Source organism: Miscanthus floridulus, chromosome 18 (genome assembly GCF_019320115.1).
Source record: "Miscanthus floridulus cultivar M001 chromosome 18, ASM1932011v1, whole genome shotgun sequence".
NCBI classification, from domain to species: domain Eukaryota; kingdom Viridiplantae; phylum Streptophyta; class Magnoliopsida; order Poales; family Poaceae; genus Miscanthus; species Miscanthus floridulus.
In genome coordinates, this window is record NC_089597.1 from 19,671,757 (window position 1) to 19,694,262 (window position 22,506).

At 46.6% G+C, this 22,506-nt stretch overlaps 1 protein-coding gene and 2 long non-coding RNA genes across 7 annotated transcripts; 2 read left to right on the top strand and 1 right to left on the bottom strand.

Annotated features, from left to right (window-relative positions):
- Positions 1–6,046: 6,046 nt before the first annotated feature.
- LOC136523411 (protein neprosin-like) lies at positions 6,047–9,749 on the bottom strand. Its single transcript, XM_066517100.1, has 7 exons — positions 9,666–9,749; positions 9,041–9,181; positions 8,872–8,958; positions 8,462–8,719; positions 8,197–8,382; positions 7,139–7,192; positions 6,047–6,430 (listed from the first exon to the last, which is right to left on the bottom strand). The coding sequence occupies exons 1-7, from the start codon at positions 9,747–9,749 to the stop codon at positions 6,047–6,049; spliced, it is 1,194 nt and encodes a 397-aa protein (XP_066373197.1).
- Positions 9,750–12,105: 2,356 nt separating this feature from the next.
- Positions 12,106–16,992, top strand: LOC136522590 (uncharacterized). 5 transcript variants are annotated; one of them, XR_010775932.1, is made up of 9 exons: positions 12,106–12,306; positions 13,012–13,053; positions 14,005–14,107; positions 15,350–15,575; positions 15,686–15,778; positions 15,857–15,926; positions 16,038–16,105; positions 16,208–16,266; positions 16,577–16,992. It is a non-coding gene; the product is annotated as an uncharacterized lncRNA (long non-coding RNA). The 5 variants fall into 5 exon arrangements; XR_010775930.1 differs by having other exon boundaries at positions 16,657–16,992; XR_010775931.1 differs by having other exon boundaries at positions 15,469–15,575; positions 16,657–16,992.
- Positions 16,993–18,402: 1,410 nt separating this feature from the next.
- Positions 18,403–21,602, top strand: LOC136522689 (uncharacterized). Its single transcript, XR_010775963.1, has 5 exons — positions 18,403–19,123; positions 20,345–20,491; positions 20,593–20,667; positions 20,744–20,861; positions 20,952–21,602. It is a non-coding gene; the product is annotated as an uncharacterized lncRNA (long non-coding RNA).
- Positions 21,603–22,506: the final 904 nt, after the last annotated feature.

Sequence of the window (22,506 nt, forward strand, 5' to 3'; positions counted from 1 at the left end):
CCTCACGCGGAGACCCCCGAGCTCACACGTGAGCATGGGGAGGATCTACGACGACAGTGGCCGCATCAGCCGCCAACTGCACCAACGCACCCGGTGCACCACACTGCGCCCAGTGCGCATGGACCGGTGGGTGGCGATCGGGGTCACGCCCATCAGCCCCAGCGCAACGCTCTGGTTCGGGGGACCAACCCCCCATAGTTCGCTCGAGGCAGCCAGAACGTTGTCACCACGGCAATGCTCCTGCGTGACCTGCCTAAGCCGAACGACCCTCGTGGACGAGCAATCCACCAGAACCTCCGGGCACTGTTGGAGACTGCTGTTGTTCAACAAGCAGAGTGCTCTGTATCACGACGCCGACTCACGACCTCGCTCCCCGTCCGGGGAATAGGGATGCAACAGATAGGGCACCACACCCTGTCATCGCCTCAACCACCTATTGCGGGACAAGGAGCCGCAACCGCTCCTCATCTTGACTTGACGACCGCCCCGTACTGACCGCCTATCTACGCGCGGCTCGGGCCGAACCAAGACGAGCGTAGCATCGACCGGAGTTCTAGCCCTGACAGCCTGGAACCACGGACCTTTGTCCAACACCCCCAGCAAGCGCCTTTTCTACTGCGCTTCAACGGGGGCCGTGACAAAGGTAAGGCCAAGCGCTAGGATCAAGACAAAGCCCCTCCACACAGAGGGGAAAGAAGAACAGAAAGGATCACCGCCGACCGGCCAACTCCACGTTGGCCGCCGCGGTAGATTACGCGGGCACTCAGCCCCAGCAAGACCCTCCGGGCCACTTCCACGATCTCATGGAGAGCCCGTGCACCAACCACAACTATCCCATCAACCATCTCTACAAGCACTGCCAGCTCCTCAGGCGCCTACTGCGGTAGGCCGGTAGGCCAAGGGGGCGCAGCAGACATGGATCCAGACGACTGGAGCATGAAGGGACCCGACTGGAAGCCTACCAACTAAAGGACAACGACGATGACGCTCTCTCCGATGACCTTGGAACGGCTATGTCTCTTCTTCTCTTCCTAAGTTTAAGTCTTACCTTTACTTAGCGAACGCTCCCGTAAGAGCACCCCGACCCGAACACTTTTTGGCTCGGGGCGCTCGGGGGGCTCCACTAGGGGGCTCTACTACCCCTTTGTTTTTGTTTTTACCTTAAGAACTCTTTTGGTTTTGTATGAAGAAACTCCTTCCTACCTGAACAAAAGGGTAGTTCGTTCCTTTGTTTTACCTTACGTAACTTTGCTTTAGAACATTCTGACTGATCGCACCCCGCCTTTTCCTACGGTTACGACCGGCCGAACCTCGCGGGCCGTGCCCCGAGCTCACAAGGTTGTGACCTACGGAACAAACGGGCAGCTACGAGATAGAAAGAAATTTAAAACAAAATTATGCTAAGGGAGAACTAAGGAATGAAAGGGAACAAGCTTCCCCGAACGGAGCAACTCCATCACAAAAACAAAAACCGATTGCAGTAATTAAAACACACCATGAAACATCTTACATGGGGGCTTCCCCACAAACTTAAAACTTCCTACATTCACTAAACTACTATTATTTTTGCATGCTACTAGGCCGGCCCAGCGACATCCGACGACGGTGCAACCGACGAAGGCTCGAGCTGCTCACTTCCCGACGACACGGCATCCGGCTCGGCCAAGATCGGGGCGACATTCACCTCCAATCCGACATCACACTCTGGGTTTGCAAAAGGATCCGTAAGACCTCCCCCTCGCTCACTCTTCCTCTCACTTAGGAGCCGCCGCAGCGTACACGCACTCTCGGTGAGAAAGAAGAAGGAAGGAAGAGCGAGGAATCTCCACCAGAAGAGACCACCAGACCTCCCTGAGTCGATCGAGTCACCCAGGAGAGATCAACCAGCCTCCTGAGTCAATCGATTCACTCAGGATAAGCACCTGAGATACAGGTAGGAAGCGAAGGGGCGCCCCATGCGGGCCATGCCGACTCCATCTCGAATGACGAGCACGGGTCCCGGTCGGACATTTCTGACTGAAGCTCTCCGAACCCCGTCTCTCAGGTCATTAGGGTAAGCATGTGTTCATTAAATACAAAACTGTTCACACAAGAGCTAACCCACGATTGACAAGTGCAGGTACCGGTCGGACGTTTCCGACTGAAGCTCCAGCCTCCTAAGTCGATCGATTCACTCAGGATAAGCACATGAGATACAGGAAGGAAGCGAGGGAGCACCCCATGTGGGCCATGCCGACTCCATCTCGAATGACGAGCATGGGTCCCGGTCGGACATTTCTGACTAAAGCTCTCCGAACCCCGTCTCTCAGGTCATCAAGGTCCTGGACGGCCGTTCCCGACTGGAGCCCAACGAACCTCGTCTCTCTAGTCTTCAAGGTAAAACACTATCAAAGCCCCTCTATTTCAATTTAAAGCATTCATACATCCATATGCGCATTCATCTCATACGCCTGAACCCCCCGGACGGTTAGGGCATGAACCGCCCGGGGGCTCGGGAACTAAGCATCGCGCGTGCAGCGAAATGCACCAAAACGCTCTGTGTTGCACCACGAAGCGGTGGCTTGCCTCATTCGACATGAGCAACCAAATAGAGCCAGGGGAGAAAACCGTAGATGAGCACCGTGCGGCCTTCGCCCGGTCTGGCAAACCGGGTCATCTCAACCTTCTCATTCGATCCTAAACCTCTCGCTGAGCCCACAGAATCTCCATCGAAGGGGAGGCCATCAGGCCACCTGAGTCGGTCTATGGAATGACCTAGGCATCTGTCGGGCTGCAGGTAAAGGAGTAGTGGAATGTCACAAGAGGGCTATGCCGACCCCGTCACGAACGATGAACCCGGATTCCACTTGATCACACCCGTTAGTGAGCTCACCGAGCTAGTCTTCGAGCCCGAGCGATCGGGACAGGCGACAAAACTCAGCCCCTCCGGTTGTGAGGAACCGGATGGGGTAGCGCAAAAATGACTCACAGCCCCCACGAAGGCCCGATAGGGCTCGGGGGTTTAAACGCCATGGGACCGCGACTCCGAATTCGCGTCGACAGGATAGGCGACATCCGGCTACAGCTTGGGACCGTGACTCCTTAACTCGCGTCGACGGGATAAGCGACATCCGGCTATGGCTTGGGACCGCGACTCCTTAACTCGCGTCGACGGGATAGGCGACATCCGGCTACGGCTTGGGACCGCGACTCCTTAACTCGCGTCAATAGGATCGGCAACATCCGGCTACGGCTCTTGGGACCGCAACTCCTTAACTCGCGTAACGGCTTTAGACGGCTTCACTAACTAAAACTAACTCTTTTGATCCACGACGAGCACCGACGCCTAGGTCTACTCGCGACTCCACCTTACCCGATCCCACGGCGCGCACCGACGCCAAAGATCGAACTCTGTTGCATCCGAAACTAAGTTATTTCTGTTCACGGCGCGCACCGACGCTAGGGCTTGTTTCAAAAACTAAAAACTTCCTCGTCCGATCCTCGGCGCGCACCGACGCCGGGATCATTAAGTTCTGTCTCAATCCAATCCCCGCACTTAAAAACACCTCGACTGCGCAACGACGCCATGGTTAAACAAAATTCCATCTCAAACTAAAAAACATGCATACACGCCTGCTGAGACAACACCCCCAACCGGTTCGGCCCAAACCGCCTGGGGCTCGGGGGCTACACCCGCGGGTGCGCTCGCACGCACCCGCCGGGAAGACAAAAATCCCCCAGATGATTCTGTCCGAATCGCCTGAGGGCTCCTGTCGAGTTCATAAACCCGGGGTCCCTCAGGGACCGGCTTCCACACCAAGGCTCGGCCCAGTAGAACGGCCTTTTCTTCTTCTGGACCGGCCCAAGAGTCTGAACTCAACAGACTAGAGCACTCGCTTCAGGCCCGGGCCGCCTTCGGCCCATCTCTCCGACCGGAGCACTAGCTCAGGCTCAGGCCAGCTCCGAACGGCCTCTCCGATCGGAGCGCTAGCGTCAGGCCCCGGCCGCCTCCGCACGGCCTCCACTCAGAAAGCCTGATCCGAGGACTGCCTCCGACTCCGACCCCGTGTCACCGACCGAGATTCATAGAAAACCCTGCTCATCGCTATTCTCCGACTGGCGCGCCAGAACCGACTAGGGACAATCCGACCGGGGACGCCCGCTCGAAAAGAACCGGAAGGCGTGCGGAGAAAGGCAAGGAATGGCTCACAAGTCAACACCACTATACCAGGGACCATACCCTGCACGAAGCAGTGCTCTGCAGCCACCCTGACACAAAGTATTGTAGGGGCCGCTATAAACTTCCATATGGTAAGCCCCCTCCACGTGTCTCTGGACACCGATTGCGGTATGGGCTCCAGGATTTGTCATACCGGGTGAAGATAGCACGGCTCCTCACATGCCACTAGGCATCAAGAAGTATCTTGCAGGTACCGGCGTCATCCTTCCTGAAGAAGATAGCTCGACCTCCCGTGCACATCTAACATCCTACAGCGACATCGACAGTATTGGGAGGCTTCAACCATTATCCAGTTTTCATCACCGTAGGCAGCAAGGCTTAGAAATATCTGTACTCTCTCCCTCTCACCTGTAAAAAGCCATCCCCTTCATCTATAAAAGGGGATGCGCTCCCTCCAACCAGGAGAGATCAACTTCTTCAAGCCCATTCTCACTAGATCGACATCAACACTCCCAACCACAGGACCGCCAGGTTCCGACCGCGACCCGATCGAACCTCTTGTACACCCCCTTCTTCCTCCTTCTCGTTTGTACCCCCACTACAGATTTTGAGCACCTGGGCTCAGGAATAAAGTCGTCGACCGACCCCAACTGGACGTAGGGCACGTTGCCTGAACCAGTATAAATCCTATATCATTGAGTGATAGGCCACTTCCGATCACAACGTACAGCAAAACTATAAATATTTACTAGTTGGTCACTTTCTGCACCGACAATCCTGATCTACTTTTGTAACATCCACATAAAACACTTGCAATATGCATATGAAATACTTGAAACATACGCTTGCAACATCTGAGGAAGGAAGGGAGTGAGAGGTGCAGCTGGAGAAGCCCGCTCCGGGTCTGGCCACTCCGGATCTCGTGATGTCGTGAGCTGAGGTCGAGCGTCGCCGCGGCACTAGCGCCGGCGTCGACAGCGGCCACGACCTCTTGGTGGGAACAGCTGCGTCGGTAGCACCTCGACGCGGCAAGGGACAGGGCACGACGTGACGAGGCGGAGTAGGCGCGGTAGGGGATGATGCACGTCGTGGCAGCAGATGTGGCGTGGCTCGATGCGGGATGGGGGCGACATCGCGAGACGGCCTGGGGCGGGCAGACGGCGCTGTGAGCCGCGATGAGCGAAGCGGGGAGTTGGGGATTTCTGTCGACTGTCGCAGTGTAGATGGAGTAGATAGAGAAGAGAGCGTAGATGGCCTGTTGGGCCGGTCGCTGTGCTGGAGCGAGCGCGAAGCAAAGGGTCCAATTTTTTTTAAGATTCCATTATATATATATATATATAGCATTAGCATTACCGTTATATATGTATTAACAGAGTACGAGCGAAAAACCTGAATTTCTCGTCTCCTACGCGGAGCATGCATGTTTCAGTGGCGGCCGGCTGCTGGTAAATGTCCACGCAGACACGCAGTCAAGGCCGCCGGCACAGTCGTAGTAGCATACTAGGCCAGTCCCAAACCAATCCGTGTATTGACGATGGTTTCTATTCTCATTAAATGATTTGTCATGTAGGTAAAATATTGATATGGCAACGTAATTAATGAAGAAAGAGAGTAAAAATCATAGAAATGATTTCCTCACGAAGAAATCAGGTCTTCTCTTGACCAAATGCACCCAGAAACCATGAAATCGTCATTAAGGAGAAACCACTAGTTTTCAGGGGGCTCATGCCGCACTTCCATTGGAGGAAGAAGATAGAATTGGAAGAGAGAAAAAAAAAATAATTATTACTCATAGAAACCATGGGTTTGAAAGCAGTACTTTTTTTTTTACGGTATCCTATGTTATAGAAACTACTAGTTTTTTTTTATTAGGACTGTCCTTACGCACTACCGGTCACAGTAGATTCCTCCTGGCCCCCCGTACAGAACGTTGAAACCGCCCCTTTCCTTGTCAAACCCGAGGGGGCTCGCTCCGTAGCATCCGGGCTTCGTTACCAAGGTCCGGCTGGCGTCGTCGTTGAAGAGGATCCCACCATCATTGCTGACTCCATGGTACGCCGCGATGGAGGCCGCGACGCCCCAGCCCCCGCACGCCGGCATGCCGCTCCCCATCGTCGTGGTCGTGTGGACGCCGCCAGGCCTGCTGTCAAACACCCGCCCGCCCATCTCGACGTAGTGGCCCACGGCGAACCTCTCGTTGAAAAGGGTTTGCGGGTAGTAGCCGATGTCCTGGTCCAGCACCGAAACCCACCACCTTCCCCCAGCAGGATCCTGGATCGGATGCATTTTTTAAAAAAAAAATGAAAGCTGCAGGATGCAATAATATATATAATAATATGTGATAGGAGGAAGAAATAAGCAAAATGGCACAGCCCTGTGCAGAGGTGTGTGTTTTTAAATTATTGTATAATTATTATAAAAGAAAATTAATGGGATCTTATTATTACCCTGTGTATGCCAACTGCGATACCGTATATGTCACCTCAAACTTGGGAGTCTTTATTGCCAAACTGAGCTCCGAGTGCAGCTGGCGTTGTATCCACGAGATGGAATCCTCCACAATCTAGGTTGAAACAATTGTTCACGACTCCTTCATCGTTCTGCACGTGCATATAATAATTAAACAGAAATGAGACAAGTGAGCTTGATTTTCATCACGATTACCGTAAATAATTTGCATGGGGGTGGTATATATAGCAATTTATTACTCTCTCCTTTCCATTTTAGCTTTTCTATAGATACATTTTTTTATTATGTATTTAGACAAAATGTATATCTAAGTGAATAGCAAAACTACATACCTAAATAGTCAAAACATCTTGTAATTTGGAATGGAGCGAGCAGTATATATACCGATATTAAAAACACCATTATTTAGCATGAATGTGAGTTTAGTCAAATGAAGAATGGACATCCTTGATAATTTGGTAATGGATACTGCATGTGTGTTCGAGAGTGTCTGAATTATTGAATGCTTACAGTGTAATAGACGAATAGCCTTGAGACGGAATCTCCGTAGATGGCGGGCCAAGCCTGCGATATCGACATGTGCACGCCAATGTTAAACAAAATTGGTTGACATAGAAATTCAATGGAAACCTAGCTGAATTACCGTCAAATTTGAGAGTTTCCTGTGATAATAAAGGGCATTTTGAGTCACTTGCTTTGAACAAATTTTCCCCAAATAAACAATGCTTTTGAAAGGCTTTTTTGTTTTTTTTAGTTGCTGCGCTTGCGCCATACTTCACGTGTGGCTTGATTGACGGTCTAAAGTGTATTAAGCATGTTTGACACCGACATTGATCACGTAGAAGAACATGGCATGGAGCTAGCCATGCATTATAGGCCTTGGGCTGGGTTAAACAAACGAAGCAGCAAGGCACGTCAGCAAGCCCCGCATTCCTCTCCTGTTACTGTAAAATAAATTTAAAAAAAAAAACAAACACACACACATACAGGGGCAACTAGTAGTCCAATGGCTCATCCAAAAGTTACTATAGTGCAATGGTTTTGAGAAGGATTGTGCACTTGTGTTGTTGGCGAGTGTTCCGGCCTCTTGAAAATGTGGTTTCTAGATACTTGGAGAGAAAAATACAAATACTTGGAACAACTTCTTAGAAACACAACCATATGCGATATATAGTACTTATGGAAATACCGGGTGCAAAATGTCACAAATTATGTATCTACTCCCTCCATTCCTGAATAAATCAATTTCTAAAACTATCTTAAATCAATCTTTTTTATGTTTGACCGAATTTATAGGAAAGAGTACATATCTTTATGTACCGAATGAGCATATTAAAATATACTTTATGATATAACTAATTATACCAATTTGGTTTTATAAATTTTAGCCCTCTTTTATTCTATAAGTTCAGTAAACTTAAAAAAGTTTGACCTAATAAAACAACTTTAAGAATTGGTTTATTTATGAAGCGAGGAGAGTAATCAAAAATTAAATCGCTACCATCGGATTTTGCATTCTTTTTCTTAATAAAAGGGTCCTAGATTAAGGGATTTACCACGAGACCAACCGCAATCTGGTTGGTGAGATGTGGAGGTGGGTCAGCTCCCCGAAACGCCTTATACTTTGGATCCAGCGTGCTACCAACCAAAATGTAGTTCATGGAGAACTCGTCAGGATGAACGTTAACCTTCCAATAAGGCACCTCGGCCCGAGCCCCGAGGTACGGCCCGTTCGTGGCGTACGCAGCGGCGACCTTGTGTACAAATAATATCTCAACAGTAGCTGACGTGATGCAGTACAGCCAGCCAATCAAATCCATCTTTTTAATTTACCTCCACTTTACCCTTGGACGTGTCCATGGAAGTGAGGACATCAAAGCTGGCGTTGCCGCCGATGATCGCAGGGCGTCCGAACGGTGATGCCCGGCGCGCCATCTCGGCGGCCTCCGGGTTGGCACGGCTCGAGTTCCTCAGGATAGGGACGCTCCCTGCCGGGCAGCTCCCTCGTTTTCGCCAGCTTTGATGCCACTCCAGCGGATTCGGAGCGGAGACCGCGGCGGCGATGGCTTTCATGCTTCTCTCAGGATTCGCCTACATGCATGAACACGTCGCGTTTGATAACAATGTCAGAGAACAACAGATTATATACATGTAGGCACGATCTCTGAACTTCGCACAAAAAAGTTACGATCTCTGATGGAAATCGATCGAGACCGCATGGCAATGGCAACGGCAGCATGCACCTGAATTTCTCGGCTCCCCAGCGGAGCATGCTTGAGTGCCGGCTGATGGTACATGTCCACGCAGTCAATGACATCGCCGTCGTCACTCTGTGCCATTATTATTTACATATACATGTTCAGCAGCAAAACAAACATGTCACTTGATGTCTTGAATGAACGACATAGATACCTGGATGGTCTTGTGAACCAACGTCGCGCGAGCTCCAATCACCACCGCTACCATCAGCACGGCGATAGCCTTCACCACGCATCCCAAACCTGCTGCACACTCGTCCATGATGTAGTCCCATCCACGTGAGATTGTTATATCCTATACAAATGTACGTACATCCTTGTGTTTATATAGCTGTAAGAGCAATGAAAAAGGAAAGAATGCTATGATTACCCGCCAGCTCATCGCAATCAAATTATTCTTATCCAAGTCCAAGTTTCAAGCCTTAACTAATTTAAACTTGGAGTATATCCCTACTCCCTAGATTACATATACATACATGATGAACATGATATAGGATTATATGTCTAGATTCATTTTCACGCCAAAAACAATTGTTTTCGCTTCGCCTCTCCCCGCATTATCGCTCCGGCAGGCCTCGCGTTGCCTCCGCGCGCGAGCGCTCTGACCACCCGGACACGCCCTGGCCCCTGCCCCGCACTGCCCGATTTTTTTTAAATAATATTTTTTAATGATTAATTGCAAATCTAGAATTTGGATAGTAAGAATTGTAAATACAGTATACTGTCGGCCTTTGGCTAACCGATAGGGGCCCTATCGGCAACTGGTGGGCCGACAAGACCCTGTCGGCGTCCAAGTAGCCAACTAGGTACCCGACCCTGCCAGACATGACAGCCCAGTGGACCCATATCGGCCCGATAGCCATGTCGGCACCCAGTTAGCCGATAGCCATGACATGCGCTAAAGTATCTAACCGGTCATCTTCTTCCTCGCGTTGTCTCTCTCACTCGCTCTTTCTCTCTCGCTCACCGACGCGCCGTCGCCCGCCGCTTCTCCTCGGCCGCGCGGGCTGCAAGGGCTTGCTACCGCCGCTGCGCCCCTGGCCCGCGTAGGCTGCCGCCCCCACAGCGTCGCCGCCGGTCCCCTAGAGGCGTCTCAGGTACGTTTTTTAGTTAGTTTAGTTTATTAGTTTAGTTAGTTTAGTTTTTTAATTTAGTTAGATTTTGTTAGTTTAGTTTATTAGCTAGATTTAGTTTTAGGCATACTTTTAGTTTTAGGGTTAGTTATTAGTTTTTTTCTGTTTAGGGTTAGTTAGTTTAGTTATTAGTTTTTTTTTCTAGGGTAGGGTTAGTTATTAGGTTTTTTCTGATTTTAGGGTTGGTTTTAGATTAATTATTAGTTTTGGTTGTAGTTGTAGGTTAGGGTTAGTTTTAGGGTATAATTTTAAGGTTACCTCAATTAACTTACATGATATTTTGCACAATGTGAATAGGAATATCGACCGATTTAGTCCTTTTCAGAATTTACTATGGCAATGGTGAAATCACATATGGAGACAATGGGGTAGACCTTACCGATTTCCAGTTGTTTGACATAGAACTTAATTCGCCACTAGATTATAGCCGGAAACAAGTTTTAGCCTAGCTACACGAGCACTTAGGTGTTCCGCCTACCCAGCACCATTTCAGGATTAGTATGTTGGTGCCTAAAAAGCGGGAGAATGGATGGAGGTGGGAGCTGTACGAGTCTAGTAACACAAAGAAGTGACATTTTCTTGTGACCAAGGCTTGGAGCATCGTTATGCCAACATCATGCTTGTTGAGTTCTTAGACTGTGCCATGCAGGGTGAGAGTAGCAACACAGGTACAGCAGAGGAGAACTTAGAGTCAGCAATTGCTGAGCAGACCTATGTTTGCGATCCTCAAGCGGTTGAGAACACGACAGAGGGTGGACAAGCGAAAGAGTATGGTCCATCCATGGAAGCTGACCTGGGTGAGGAGGACGAAAGAATCGTCGAACAGATGGAGGCTGACGATGCGGAGCACGTCGGGTTCGTGGATGAATTTGCTGGCAGGAGGTTTGACGACGAGACCGACATTCGTGAGGACTGGGTTCACATCGCACCTGATGCCATGACGGTCGATGATGGTCATCATTCTTTGTGGGAGTACTCAAGGATTGAGGTCAGACAAAGGCAGATGTTTCATGACAAGGTTCATCTGCAACACGCTGTTCGGCGATGGGCTTTTTCCGAAAAGAGGCAGTTTATGGTCGTCATTTCTAACCCCACGATGTGGGACGTTAAGTGTGTCACCCCGGGTTATACTTGGCATGTTCATGGTCATATGCCACGTACTGAGAGCAACTTCATAGCCACTATTGTCGAACCACACACTTGCTTGCTGCAATCTTCGCTGAACAAGCATAGGAACATGACGGCGGCATTCGTTGCAAACGAAATGTACGGTGACGTTGTTGAAAAAGTTGGCATGTCTTCTTTTCGGATAATACTTGCTAGTCAGAATAGATTTGGGTATGAGATTTCCTATGACATGGCTTGGAGAGCTAAATAGTTGGCCTTGGAAAATAGGTTCGGTACGTACAAGGACTCATATCATCACCTGCTAGCTCTTCTAGAAACCATTCAATCGAGAAACCTTGGCATTATAATTGATATTGAAGACTACATAAATGAGAAGGGAGACTGTGTGCTTAAATGAGCTTTTTGGTCTTTCGGTTGCATGATACCGGCCTTCAAGCATTGTCGACCTCTACTATGTGTTGATGGCACTTTCTTGACTGGGCAGAGGTGCGTTGCTAACAGTTATAGGGTTGATGGCAACAACCAGGTTGTGCCTATTGCTTTTGCACTGGTTGAATCGGAGAACAACGAAAGCTAATTGTGGTTCCTAAAGTTGCTGAAACGAGCTCTCGTCGAAGGAAGGGAGAATGTTTGTGTCATGTACGATCGTAATGCAGGTTTATTGATTGCAGTGCAAAAGTTGAAGAACGATACTGATCCAGATGTCCAATGGCCCGTGCTGCTAATTTCTACAAGCAATTTAAGAGCAAGCACACTTTTGCAATAAAGGCAACACTCCAATGCAGCATCGAGGCAAAGGACAATTAAACGGAGATGTTTGGGTTCGTAAAAAAAGTATGCGATGGCTGTGTCTAGAAAAGAAGGACGGCGATATCGGCTTCCACGGGGCCCTCAGGGTGCCGACAGGTCCCTGTCGTCTGCCACGTGTACGCCACATAGGTCTATCGGCTAGTGAGCGGCCAACAGGTTACAGGTGTCCCTCACCCTCGCCATCGCTCGCCCTCGCCCTCGCGCGCCGCACTTGGCCGTCCTCCGCCATTGCCCGCCGCCGTCGCCCTCGCCCTAGAGCCGGCGGTGGGGCTCGGCGAGGACGACCGCCGCGGGGGGCTGCGCCGGACGCCCATGCGCGTCGCCAAGGCCTTCCACGACTGCACCCGAGGTATGGCGGACGCACGGCTTCCCCCCTTCCGTTTTCCCGCTCCCTTGACTTCATGGATCCGTCGGTAACAACCATCCCCCGTGCTTTGTGTGAGAAATGGCATCCGCCCCGATCCGTGTTTGCCCTGCCGTCGTGGAGTGTTGTTGTTCGGCACACACCACGCTCGAGCCTAGCGCTCTGTTGGTGGAGAAGAGAATAATAACAACGCTGTGTGCCATTTGAACACGTACGGTTCTGCTCGGATCTCACGACGACGGGTACTTGACGCTTGCGATGAACCTTGGAATTATTCCTGGCAAATTCCATCGTGGCAGTTAGTAGAGTCCTAGTAGAGTCCAACCTAAACCGAGTGATCTTAGCAACTATAATTATAACTGTTCCTCAAAAATGTTTTTCTTCTAATTATCAGTTTTTACCTGACCTCTTTATGTTTCGAGGTGCTGGATGAGAAGGGCTTAATGGTATTTTGTAGAATAGCTGACACAGCCTTGTGTAGCTCCCTACCATTCTGTTTAAGCACACCCGGTCCTGTGCTCATGAGTGGTTAAATTAAAATGGACCATTTGATTATGGATCAACTTAGCGGTAGTTCTATGGTATTTTAGGTCAAATTCTCTTCATCAGTTTTGTGCGCATACGTTTTTTACCCACATTCTGAGCTGCATTGTATCGGTTATTCAGATGAATTGTTCACTTGGTTTGCAGGCTGCTGCTGGTTGTGGACTGGCTGGTCGTTTTGCAACTGAGGTATTATACCGTCTCAGTAAGATTTCCACACATGCTGTTATCATTTTTAACCTTGCACATCTACCAATAGCAAGCATGATCACTGTCGAAGTTTCATTCCTTTTTGTTGTGCGAGTAAAGATTATCTCACTTTTTATCATTCCATATACTGTCGAAGTCACACAAGATGGCTATAGGTTACTTGTGCAGTTATGCCAGCCTTACCATGCAGTAATCTCATGAAAATCATCATAGCTTACAAACGAATCGAAGAACCATAGATGGTGGGAATCTTGCAACCTGGTATGAAGACACCAAATTAAATTCCCCTTATTCATTCTTCATAGCAACCATAGGTATATTGATAGCAGTGAGGACAGGAATCCCTCTCTCTGCGTTGCTCTTCCCTGCTGCTGTTAAGAGAGTTGCTTGCGCTGCATCTACATGCTATCCCCACCCCCACCCCTAATTTCCCTGAGGATGAGGATGCATGCCCTGCGTCGTGCGCCTCCGACGGCCAGCGCTGTGACCGTGCTCTGGCTGTCCGGTGGCCTGTAACACCGCACCAGGCGAGTCTCTCCCATCCTCCTTCCTACCTAGGCCATCATTGATTCAGCCAGCAATATTTCATTCTAAAAGTGCAGTTAGTTTGTCCATCTCGGTTGCCATATTTCTTTTGATTCATCAGTTTGTTATGCTGCCTGTACATTGTTGATTGCACTGATGGATGTTGTTCATCAACCTCAAACCTACTACTGAATCAGGCTTTCCTTTTCAACCCAAGTTGTCAGTTAATTACCGGTGGTCATATCATCTTTAATTTGTTTTTTGGTTGGAAATTTGGTACTTTACTACTCATGTTGCCTGGTCATTTCCTTTATCAGTAACTTAGGGTATCTTGTTTTATTTACCAATCTCAGCTCTTGTATATGCATACAGTATCTAATCTAACTGAGTCCATTTCCTCTGCAGTGTTGTAGGGACCTTCGTTCCTTACACATATCTGATACAGGAAGGCAGGGCTCATGAGCACAGCAAGCAGTAGCCTTGAAGCAGCCCTCTCATTCTACATCAGGCAAGTCCACACCTATAAATGTCTCTCATTACTAGCGTTCCCTTCCCTTGTGAGGTCACAAATGAATCAAATGACACTTCGGAATTAATTGAATAGTCTCTAAGTATATTCATTTAGGCCAACCATATGTACTGATCTTCCATTAGTAATTGAAAACAATGCAAATCTTCCATTAGTAATTGAAATAATGCAATACTATCCAGGCAAATCTAGAAAGCCATAATTTTACTGCCGATTTAGTGGCCCAGAATTAATTCAGGCGATTAAACTCTGGTATAAGTGGCAATCCTAAGGACAAACGCCTGCAAAAGAATTGGAGCTTAACTTGCACCTATCTTTGAGACCTATCCATGATTTGGGCTAAGTTGCAAGACTTTTCCAATGAGGTGGTGGACTTGGTAATTTCGATAGTTGAGGGAGCTTCAATGGTGCGGAAGCCGAAATATAAAAAATGACTGACTACTAAGTTGCAGTGATCTGATTGAAGCCAATAGATCGAGTGAATTTAACCAGTTCCAGTTCCAGTGAAAATTACGATCTAATAGTTCCAGTTCCAGTTCCAGTGAAATTTCCCAAGCAATTATGATCTGAATTTTAGGAGTAGAGATTTGGTAGTCTGTACCTTTTGCTTGTGCCCCAGTGTGAAAATTGGGTTTCAATGAAGAGTGTTTATTGTTTTTGTTTTGGAGGACATTAGCGATCAACTGATGCTGCTCTGAGCTTAGCAGCTTGTTGCATTGCGTGCCTACAAGCTATACAGGCACTACTATGTACAAAAAATATAGGACATATAGGCTGAAAATAAGGAGAAGTCTATGTATATATGGAATCTCTGATTGATGTGTGTCCTTAGTAGTACCTGTGTACTGCAACTAGCTCTCTATGCTTGAGGTGAACAGGGCGATTGAGATATACACATGGAAATATAAAAAACCTTGACTTATGTACACAAGTTTTTGATACGAAGCCACAATGATAGTACACAAGTTCTTGATATGCCAATTTTTGGAATCCAACATGGGTATCTGGATCTGACATGGGTGCGGGCTATCTTAACTTGGTGAAAAAAATAAGACATTAATTTTTGGTTAACCCTGCCACACTGGTTTGAATAATGGTGGTTTATTATTCTGGGCATGGGGTTAATACCCCACAGTTATTTTCTCAATATGTAACTGCTCGCTGCTCCACAAGGCCACAAATGGTGGATATCAGGATGCTAAAAAAAGATTGAAATGACAGGTGGAAGGGTATACACCAATGCTACACCAGATTTTTCTGTCACTGAATTTTAAAGATGGTGGAATGTCAAGGGAAGTATGATATTGGTTGCTCCATATATGCTGATTGACTTGTTGTAGGCTGGTATTATAACCAAAACATCAGGGGAGACTATTAGCCTCTACCTCTCCAACTTCAGCCAAGAAAAAAAGCACCACCAGTTGAGATTTCAGGCGCTTCTGAGCAGGTAAGAAAAATTGATCAGTTCATCGATGGCTCTATATTTGAGGATACCTTTTATGTTCATTATTTCTCTTTAGTTATGCATCCCTTTCATCACTCATGTTTGCCATGCAGGCTGATGATGGTCCGTCTGGTTGTAAATCTTCTGAGATGCAATGCACCACACCGAAGTAATGTGCGACTTCGGATAAAAGTTGCAACAATAAGGTTCACTATTTGATTAAGGGCTTCCTATTGTCTGTTTCACATCTTTTAGTTTGCTGACAAGTTCTGTTCTTTTTTCAGGTGGGTCTAATTTCTGGAAAGGGACTGAACTCTAAATTCCATTCAATCAAATGCTGGGGCTCCCATTGAGGTTAGTGGTGTTCTCATTTAACTTCCCTTCTTGCCACATGTAGCATAGCATGCCTCTTAGTTTTGGATATGGCTTTTATTCTGTTGAATTGTGCTCTAAATATTTTACTAGAACACATGGAAATATTAATATGGGCTCAGCTCAGTGGTCTTGACAATGTAATGATACAAGTGGCACAGGTTAGCATGGCAACCTAGCTAAAGAAACCTTGATACGCTTCTTCTCGTTTAATGATCTAGATTGAACCATGTGACAGCAGTTTTCCACATTTTGACCTGTAGGTGTGCACTCTGGGTCTCTATGTTCATGTTTTAGGAAGCGTGAACCAAGGTGATCCCAGGTACTGCCACACCCTTTGCCATTAACTTCAATGGTCATTGGCTGGTTGCATTGTGAATGAGGACTACATGTTTCAATTCAATAACGAATAGTGCTGTGAACTGGTGGAAATTCTACCTAATTTTTGTAGATAAAGTGCAACTGCTGCTAAGTTTTTGTTGCAATAACTATGAGTTCATGAATTTGAAAATGACTGGCTGAAATATGTAATGTAGTGTAGTACGAAGTACCTTCACTATTTGGTTGTTTTTTTCAGTTCCGAGATATTTCATTGGGGTGTTATTAGACAATTTTTTTCTTTTCATTAACAGAATGACTTGCTGGTGACCTTTTTTACATAATCATGATGAAGTTGTCTGTGCTTGCTTGCAACAAATTATGCTTTTGGCAGCAAATTATGTTCTTGGCAGCATAGTTGGAGAGTTTGATGGGCACTCAAAGAGGGTTCTGAGATGTGACTTCAAGCCAACATGCCCGTTTCGCATTGTGACATGTGGTGAAGATTTGCTGGCTAACTTTTATGAAGGACCACCATTCAAATTCAAGCATTCCGTAAAGTCCATTGTCATTGCTGGTTTCTAGACCTACCTAACAGTGTATAGCAATAGCTCTTGTACCATTATTGTAAAATCGTAAATTGTGAATAATTTTACTATCAGCACTTCTGCTGTGCATCTCTGCTGGAATTTTGTTTTTTACCTTGCCTGTCCTGTTTTTCCTCCCTAAAACTGACCCAGTTCTGTCATGTTTCAGGATGCTTCTATGCTAATAGTTTTATCATTGTTGTACAATTGCATGCTAATCATTTTATCAGTGTCTTATTAGTCAAGTTTCGTTTATATGATAATCATCGTCATACTAGTCAAATATGGTTTCTGCAGGATGCTTTTATAGGGTGTTTCTGCAGGATGCTAATCAAGGTGCTAACAACTTAATGAGTAGCTGATGGTTTCTGCGGCTGATAAGTTAGCTGAAGCTGATTTGTTGTGAAAGAAAAACACTGTTCCATGGCTGATAAGCCAGACTGATAAGTTCAAGCGAACAGGGAAGAAATTTTCTTTGCCAGAAAAGGAAGTCGACACAAAATGCTGCCCCTGAAAATTCATACTTGCTTCTGTCAGATTTCAGCTCAACAGGTTGAATGTTTGATTTTGACAAAGAACCGGTTGCTTCAGTAGCACTCTAATCCAAACAGACAAGGTAGATAATAAATTGATTTGACAAACTGTAATGGACTACTATTAAAATTTGATCATTTATTCGAACTCATAAACAAGCAAATTTATTCCGAACGAAATAAAATCAATCTAACAGGTGAAACAACCAAGTTTTCATTATTTTTTGCTCAATGGCAGATTTGGTGTCTTTTTTTTTTTTTTTTGCCTCTATGCTTTGTGTTTCTTCAGTACACCAGCTCAGATGTAACAAATTGGTGCTTCATGAATGGTTGATGTGCTTTGTTCCTGTGTTTCATGAGCAAAGCACTAACAGTGGATGTTGTTAGCCTGATAATTAAGTGGATGAGGACAAGAGTCTTTCATTTTTTTTTAATTTCTTTGCTATAATTAGCATACGAAACAGATTGTGTCTGCTTGCCTAAGATCTTATTTTTATGCGATACTTTAATCACTAATTATTAGATAATGAGTACTTGACATATTAGAGTTGGTGTCTGTCAGAGGGACAGTGCAAATCAAGTCCATGAGTTTGGTTGTACACTAGTACTTCTGAAAATGTAGTTCAAGTTGCCCTTCAGAAATTTCTTTTGAGTTCCCCAATATCTTGTGCATGGGACTGAAGAATGCAAGTCACATGATGTAATTTCCATGCCATCTAATTATTAGTTTATAAATTGTGCACCTCAGTAAATTCTGTTGTGCTTACCTGTGCATGTTCCTGTTGTCTAAACTGGATTGGACGTTTCCTTTTTCTCCTTTATAATCGTTTTTCTGTTATTGCGTGTTGTACTTGACTCCATTACGTACGCGTATAATCTGGTACAAATCATTTGAAAAGCTGGTACGAACGACGTAATCTCGCGTTTCACCTTGCCCTCGGCGCGAAAGTCCGCTCAGCGGTCCAAAAGGAAACCTCGCGCCGGACCGTCCGTCCCATCCCATCCTCGACTGTTCCCACTTTCTTCCCCACCCGGAGGACAGTCCGGCCGACGATGGCTCCCATGTGACGCGCGGCGTGGAGGCCCGGCGCACCGTGCCCGTGCTCGTGCACGGGTCTCGCAGGCTTGCGGGGCCTGCCCCGGTGTGCAGTGCGACGGCGCAGCGGCCTGGCCCCGGCGTGGGAGGCGGCCCCGAGTGGCCTAGGCCCTAACTGCAGCCGGCTACGGCGCCCCCTCTGCTCCACGCCTCCATCCTTCGTTCTCCTCATCCCTGGCAGGATGGCAGCACGCTGGTATGGTGGCGCCCCTCGGGCCTCCCTCCTCCCCATCGACCTGATGGAGGTGCTACAAGTCCGCCCGATGCAAGCTCCCAAGCGATGACGGCAGGTGGAGAAGCGACACGACAGTCCACCCGATGCCCTCTCCTACGCGGAGGACAGTCCGGCCGATGGTGGATCTTGGCCGTCCAGGGCACGACTCCTCTCCTCTCTCTCCCCACGGACGAAACCCAGGGCAGGGCAGGGCAGGGCAGGCGCCGGCCCACTGGCTTCGGAAGGCGTCGGAGTCGTTCAATGCCGACTTCCGCCGCGTCAGTCCGCCGCCGCCGCTAACCGTCGCCAACGCGTCGTGTCGTGAGCCAGTCCCCGCTCGACTCGGCTGCCGCCACCGTCGCCGTGGGCCCGACAACCCGTCCGGCGGCGCCACCCCGGCTCCTTTCTTGCTCTGCCCATGAGATGCACAGGTGCGGGCTCCATCTCTAATACACTAATAAATAGAGTAGCGTATTACGTGTCTTCAGTTTCCGCGCGAGTAGATTCAGAGCAGCATCACATTTCAGCAGCCAGTGAAATTGTAGGGTTATATACTTGTATTACGATCCCAACTCTTGAGAAATGCCACTGGTAAAAAAACTTCCTCAAGTAGATATACGCATGGACATCTTACTCATGCAAATATGCAGTTGCGAATTGCTGAACCCAATCATGACATGATTTTTGGCGATAAACTTTGATAAATTACCTGTTTAAGTGGTTATCCATCTTCCTATGGAGTCACTGCTGATTTTCTGGGCACAAACTTGGGAGGCTATTTGAATTGTATGATTTGCCAATGTCATTTGTTAGGCTTCTCATCCAAAATGCACCAACCTGCAGGAGTCAAGACTGAAATGTATTTTTGACGCACCAACTGCTTAAACACAGTTCATTCAGAGTGCACAGATACTTGCATATTCAGATTTAAACCAAGAAACTACAAGCTAATACATGGAAGCATAACTTCTCCTTAAATACTGTTTTTTTGTTTTTCTGTGTTATTTCCTTTCTAGTTGGTGTCCATTCTGCTACCTGCGATACTCAGTTGGTGGTTTAAAAAATTTACTTATCTGCTTGACAAATAGGCTGTATAATTTCAAAAGTCACAGAATGATAAGAATACAACCTATTGACATCTCCTCTCATATTACCTGATCTTTGCATCACTGCAATACATATCAAGTAGCACTACTGAGGAACTACAAGTTTTACACACTGCTAGGTGCTGAACTACTGATATCGCGATGGTAAAGCGGGGGGAAGCCCTTCAGTTGTCTGTTGAGCGTTCTTGCTTGCCTGCTATTCCAAATCAGCGACTTATTTGAATGGGGCTAGTGGGCTACAAATTTGGAAAGTAGTGCCTAGTTATCATGCAAATTGCAAAATTGACTTACCTATGTATAGGCCTGCTGTACCTTGATGAGGCTCACATATCTCAAATAGTGATGCTGGCAGGTAACTACCATTGGTTTTTATTGCTGGCAGGTAATTAGCATTACTTCTTTTTTGCTGCCAGCTTCTCCATTGCTGCTATGAACATATGACCATCTTTTGCTGCAGCCTTCTTCTCTATTGCAGATTTGCAGGTAAGAATGGAAGATATATTGTGATCTCTAATCTAATTGTTGATTCCTTGTGACCATTTGTAGGATACAAAGCTTTTCTCGGCTGCAGATCTGAGCCCCTCTCCCACGCGGAGGACAGTCCGGCCGATGGGGACAGTCCGCCCGATGGTGGTGGCTGCAGGTCGTCTTCTCTGTTATCTTGAGCTGCAGCAAGTGTTCAAGTTCGAATAGGTAAAGATCTGCCTAGAATCCATTAGCTTTTCCTAATTTCAAGTTCGTAGTACTCTGAATCAACAAAAAAATTTATAGCTAGCATCTTTTTTTCCCATCAGATTGGTTATGGCTGCTCCCTCATCCGGCTCAGGAGCTGGTGAATCATCACCTTCACCTGTGATAGCTCCAGCAAGGTCAGAGGACCCTGCTTGGTTACATGGCTCCAAGCTTTTGCTGTTCGTGTTCTTAGTCAATGCTGTAGTGCCACAGGTTGTGAACGCAATTGGAGTGTTTTTGAGGGCGTCTTCTCTGAGAAAAGAAGCCGACTTGAACAATCAAGGTTAAATGATTTGGTTTTTGGTTGCTACAACCAGAAGCTTCGTGAGAGGTAAAATATGAAACTGTACATTTGTATTAACTCTGCCAACTTTAATTAGTATTTGGTGGCATGGCAGTTTAACATCTCTCCATTAATCAGGATATTGAGGAGAGCTAAAGAAGCACTGGATCCCATTAGCTTAGATAATATTGATCTGTTAGCAGAATGGGTTAGTGAAGAACCAGCCCTTCTAAGTGAGGACGACTTCAACTGGGAGAGCATCAATGCTCCCTTTGCTACAATGTCACTTGCAGAAGAAGAATTGGGTAGTGTAGCTGATGCCGATGTGGTACCTGTGCTACCAACAGCTCATCAAGAATCTGGAGATGACCATCTGATGTCCGATCCTCTACCTGATGATGATCCTTTCTATTATGTTAATGATGCAGCAGCAGACTAGTTAATTTCCTCGAGTGAATTGGAAAGTGTTTGTGTTTGAACTTTGAACAATCAATCTAAGAATCGTGTAGAGGTTGGTAATTATGGACTTCTGCTGCTATTTCTGAATGTCAATTTGAATTTCTGATGTGCAGGTATAGCTTGTGATTCACATGTTCTCTATGGTCAGCACACCTCCTAGGAGACATATTTTTTTACTGCAAGAGCTAACAAACTACTGCGGTGTTCAAATTTGTATAATTCCAGATGACATTCAGCCTGCGCATGATGAACAAGAAATGAAGGTTGGCGGTAAATGAAAGTAGAGATCAAGATTTAATGATCACAACACAGATCCTGATGTTTAGTGAAAGTTTGATGCCTGTAATATCATGACAGTTCTCACATAAATTCAATGCATTTAGTCATCATCAGGGGCAAAGAAATAAATTGCTGCCAAGATCAATCCTATTATTATGTATTTTTTTTTGTTTGGGTAATATGAACTCCCATCAGAAATATACACAATGGAAACTTCACAACTGGTTCCAGGGAAGGAAGAATATACTTCAGAAGCATTTTCTTTCTTGCCCATGGGCAAGGTTGGGGAATGGTGGGCAAGAGAAACAAATATGCCCTTGCTGTAACATGCGTAGAGAGTGCACACCTAGTTATGATCAGGGTGGGGGACTAGGGAGCTGGCGACGGATGAAGGAGAGGGAGGGAGCCGGTGTGAAGGGGTGGCCGAAATTTATAAAGGAATTTACGGATTGACGGATTGTAGACCGTTCGATGGTCAATCAAACGGTCAGGAGATCATGGGCTGACTAGGCTCCTGCTATGATGGGCCAATTTCATATTTTAGGCCCATAACTGCTTATCGTCTTTTTTATATAAAATTAAGTAATATTCTGTAAACTAATTAATTTATCCTTGATAAAATGATTTCAAATGAAAAAGTTGTCAACTACAAAGTTCTACAACTTTTTGAGATCTACAACTTTTATTCTGATCATCTTTTCATGTGACTTTGTTTGATCAATTCAAAATTTGAATTTCAAAAAATGACAACTTCAAACAATATTTTAAAAGCAGTAAATGATTTCAGCTGAAAAACTCATGAACATAAAAGTTGTAGAGCTCAGCAAGATTTACAACTTTTATTTTGGTCATTTCTTCATCCGACAAAGAGATGTAAATTTTGTGAACAATGTTACTGTTACTTTGTCAGATAAAGAAATGACCAAAATAAAAGTTGTAGATATTGAGCAGTTCT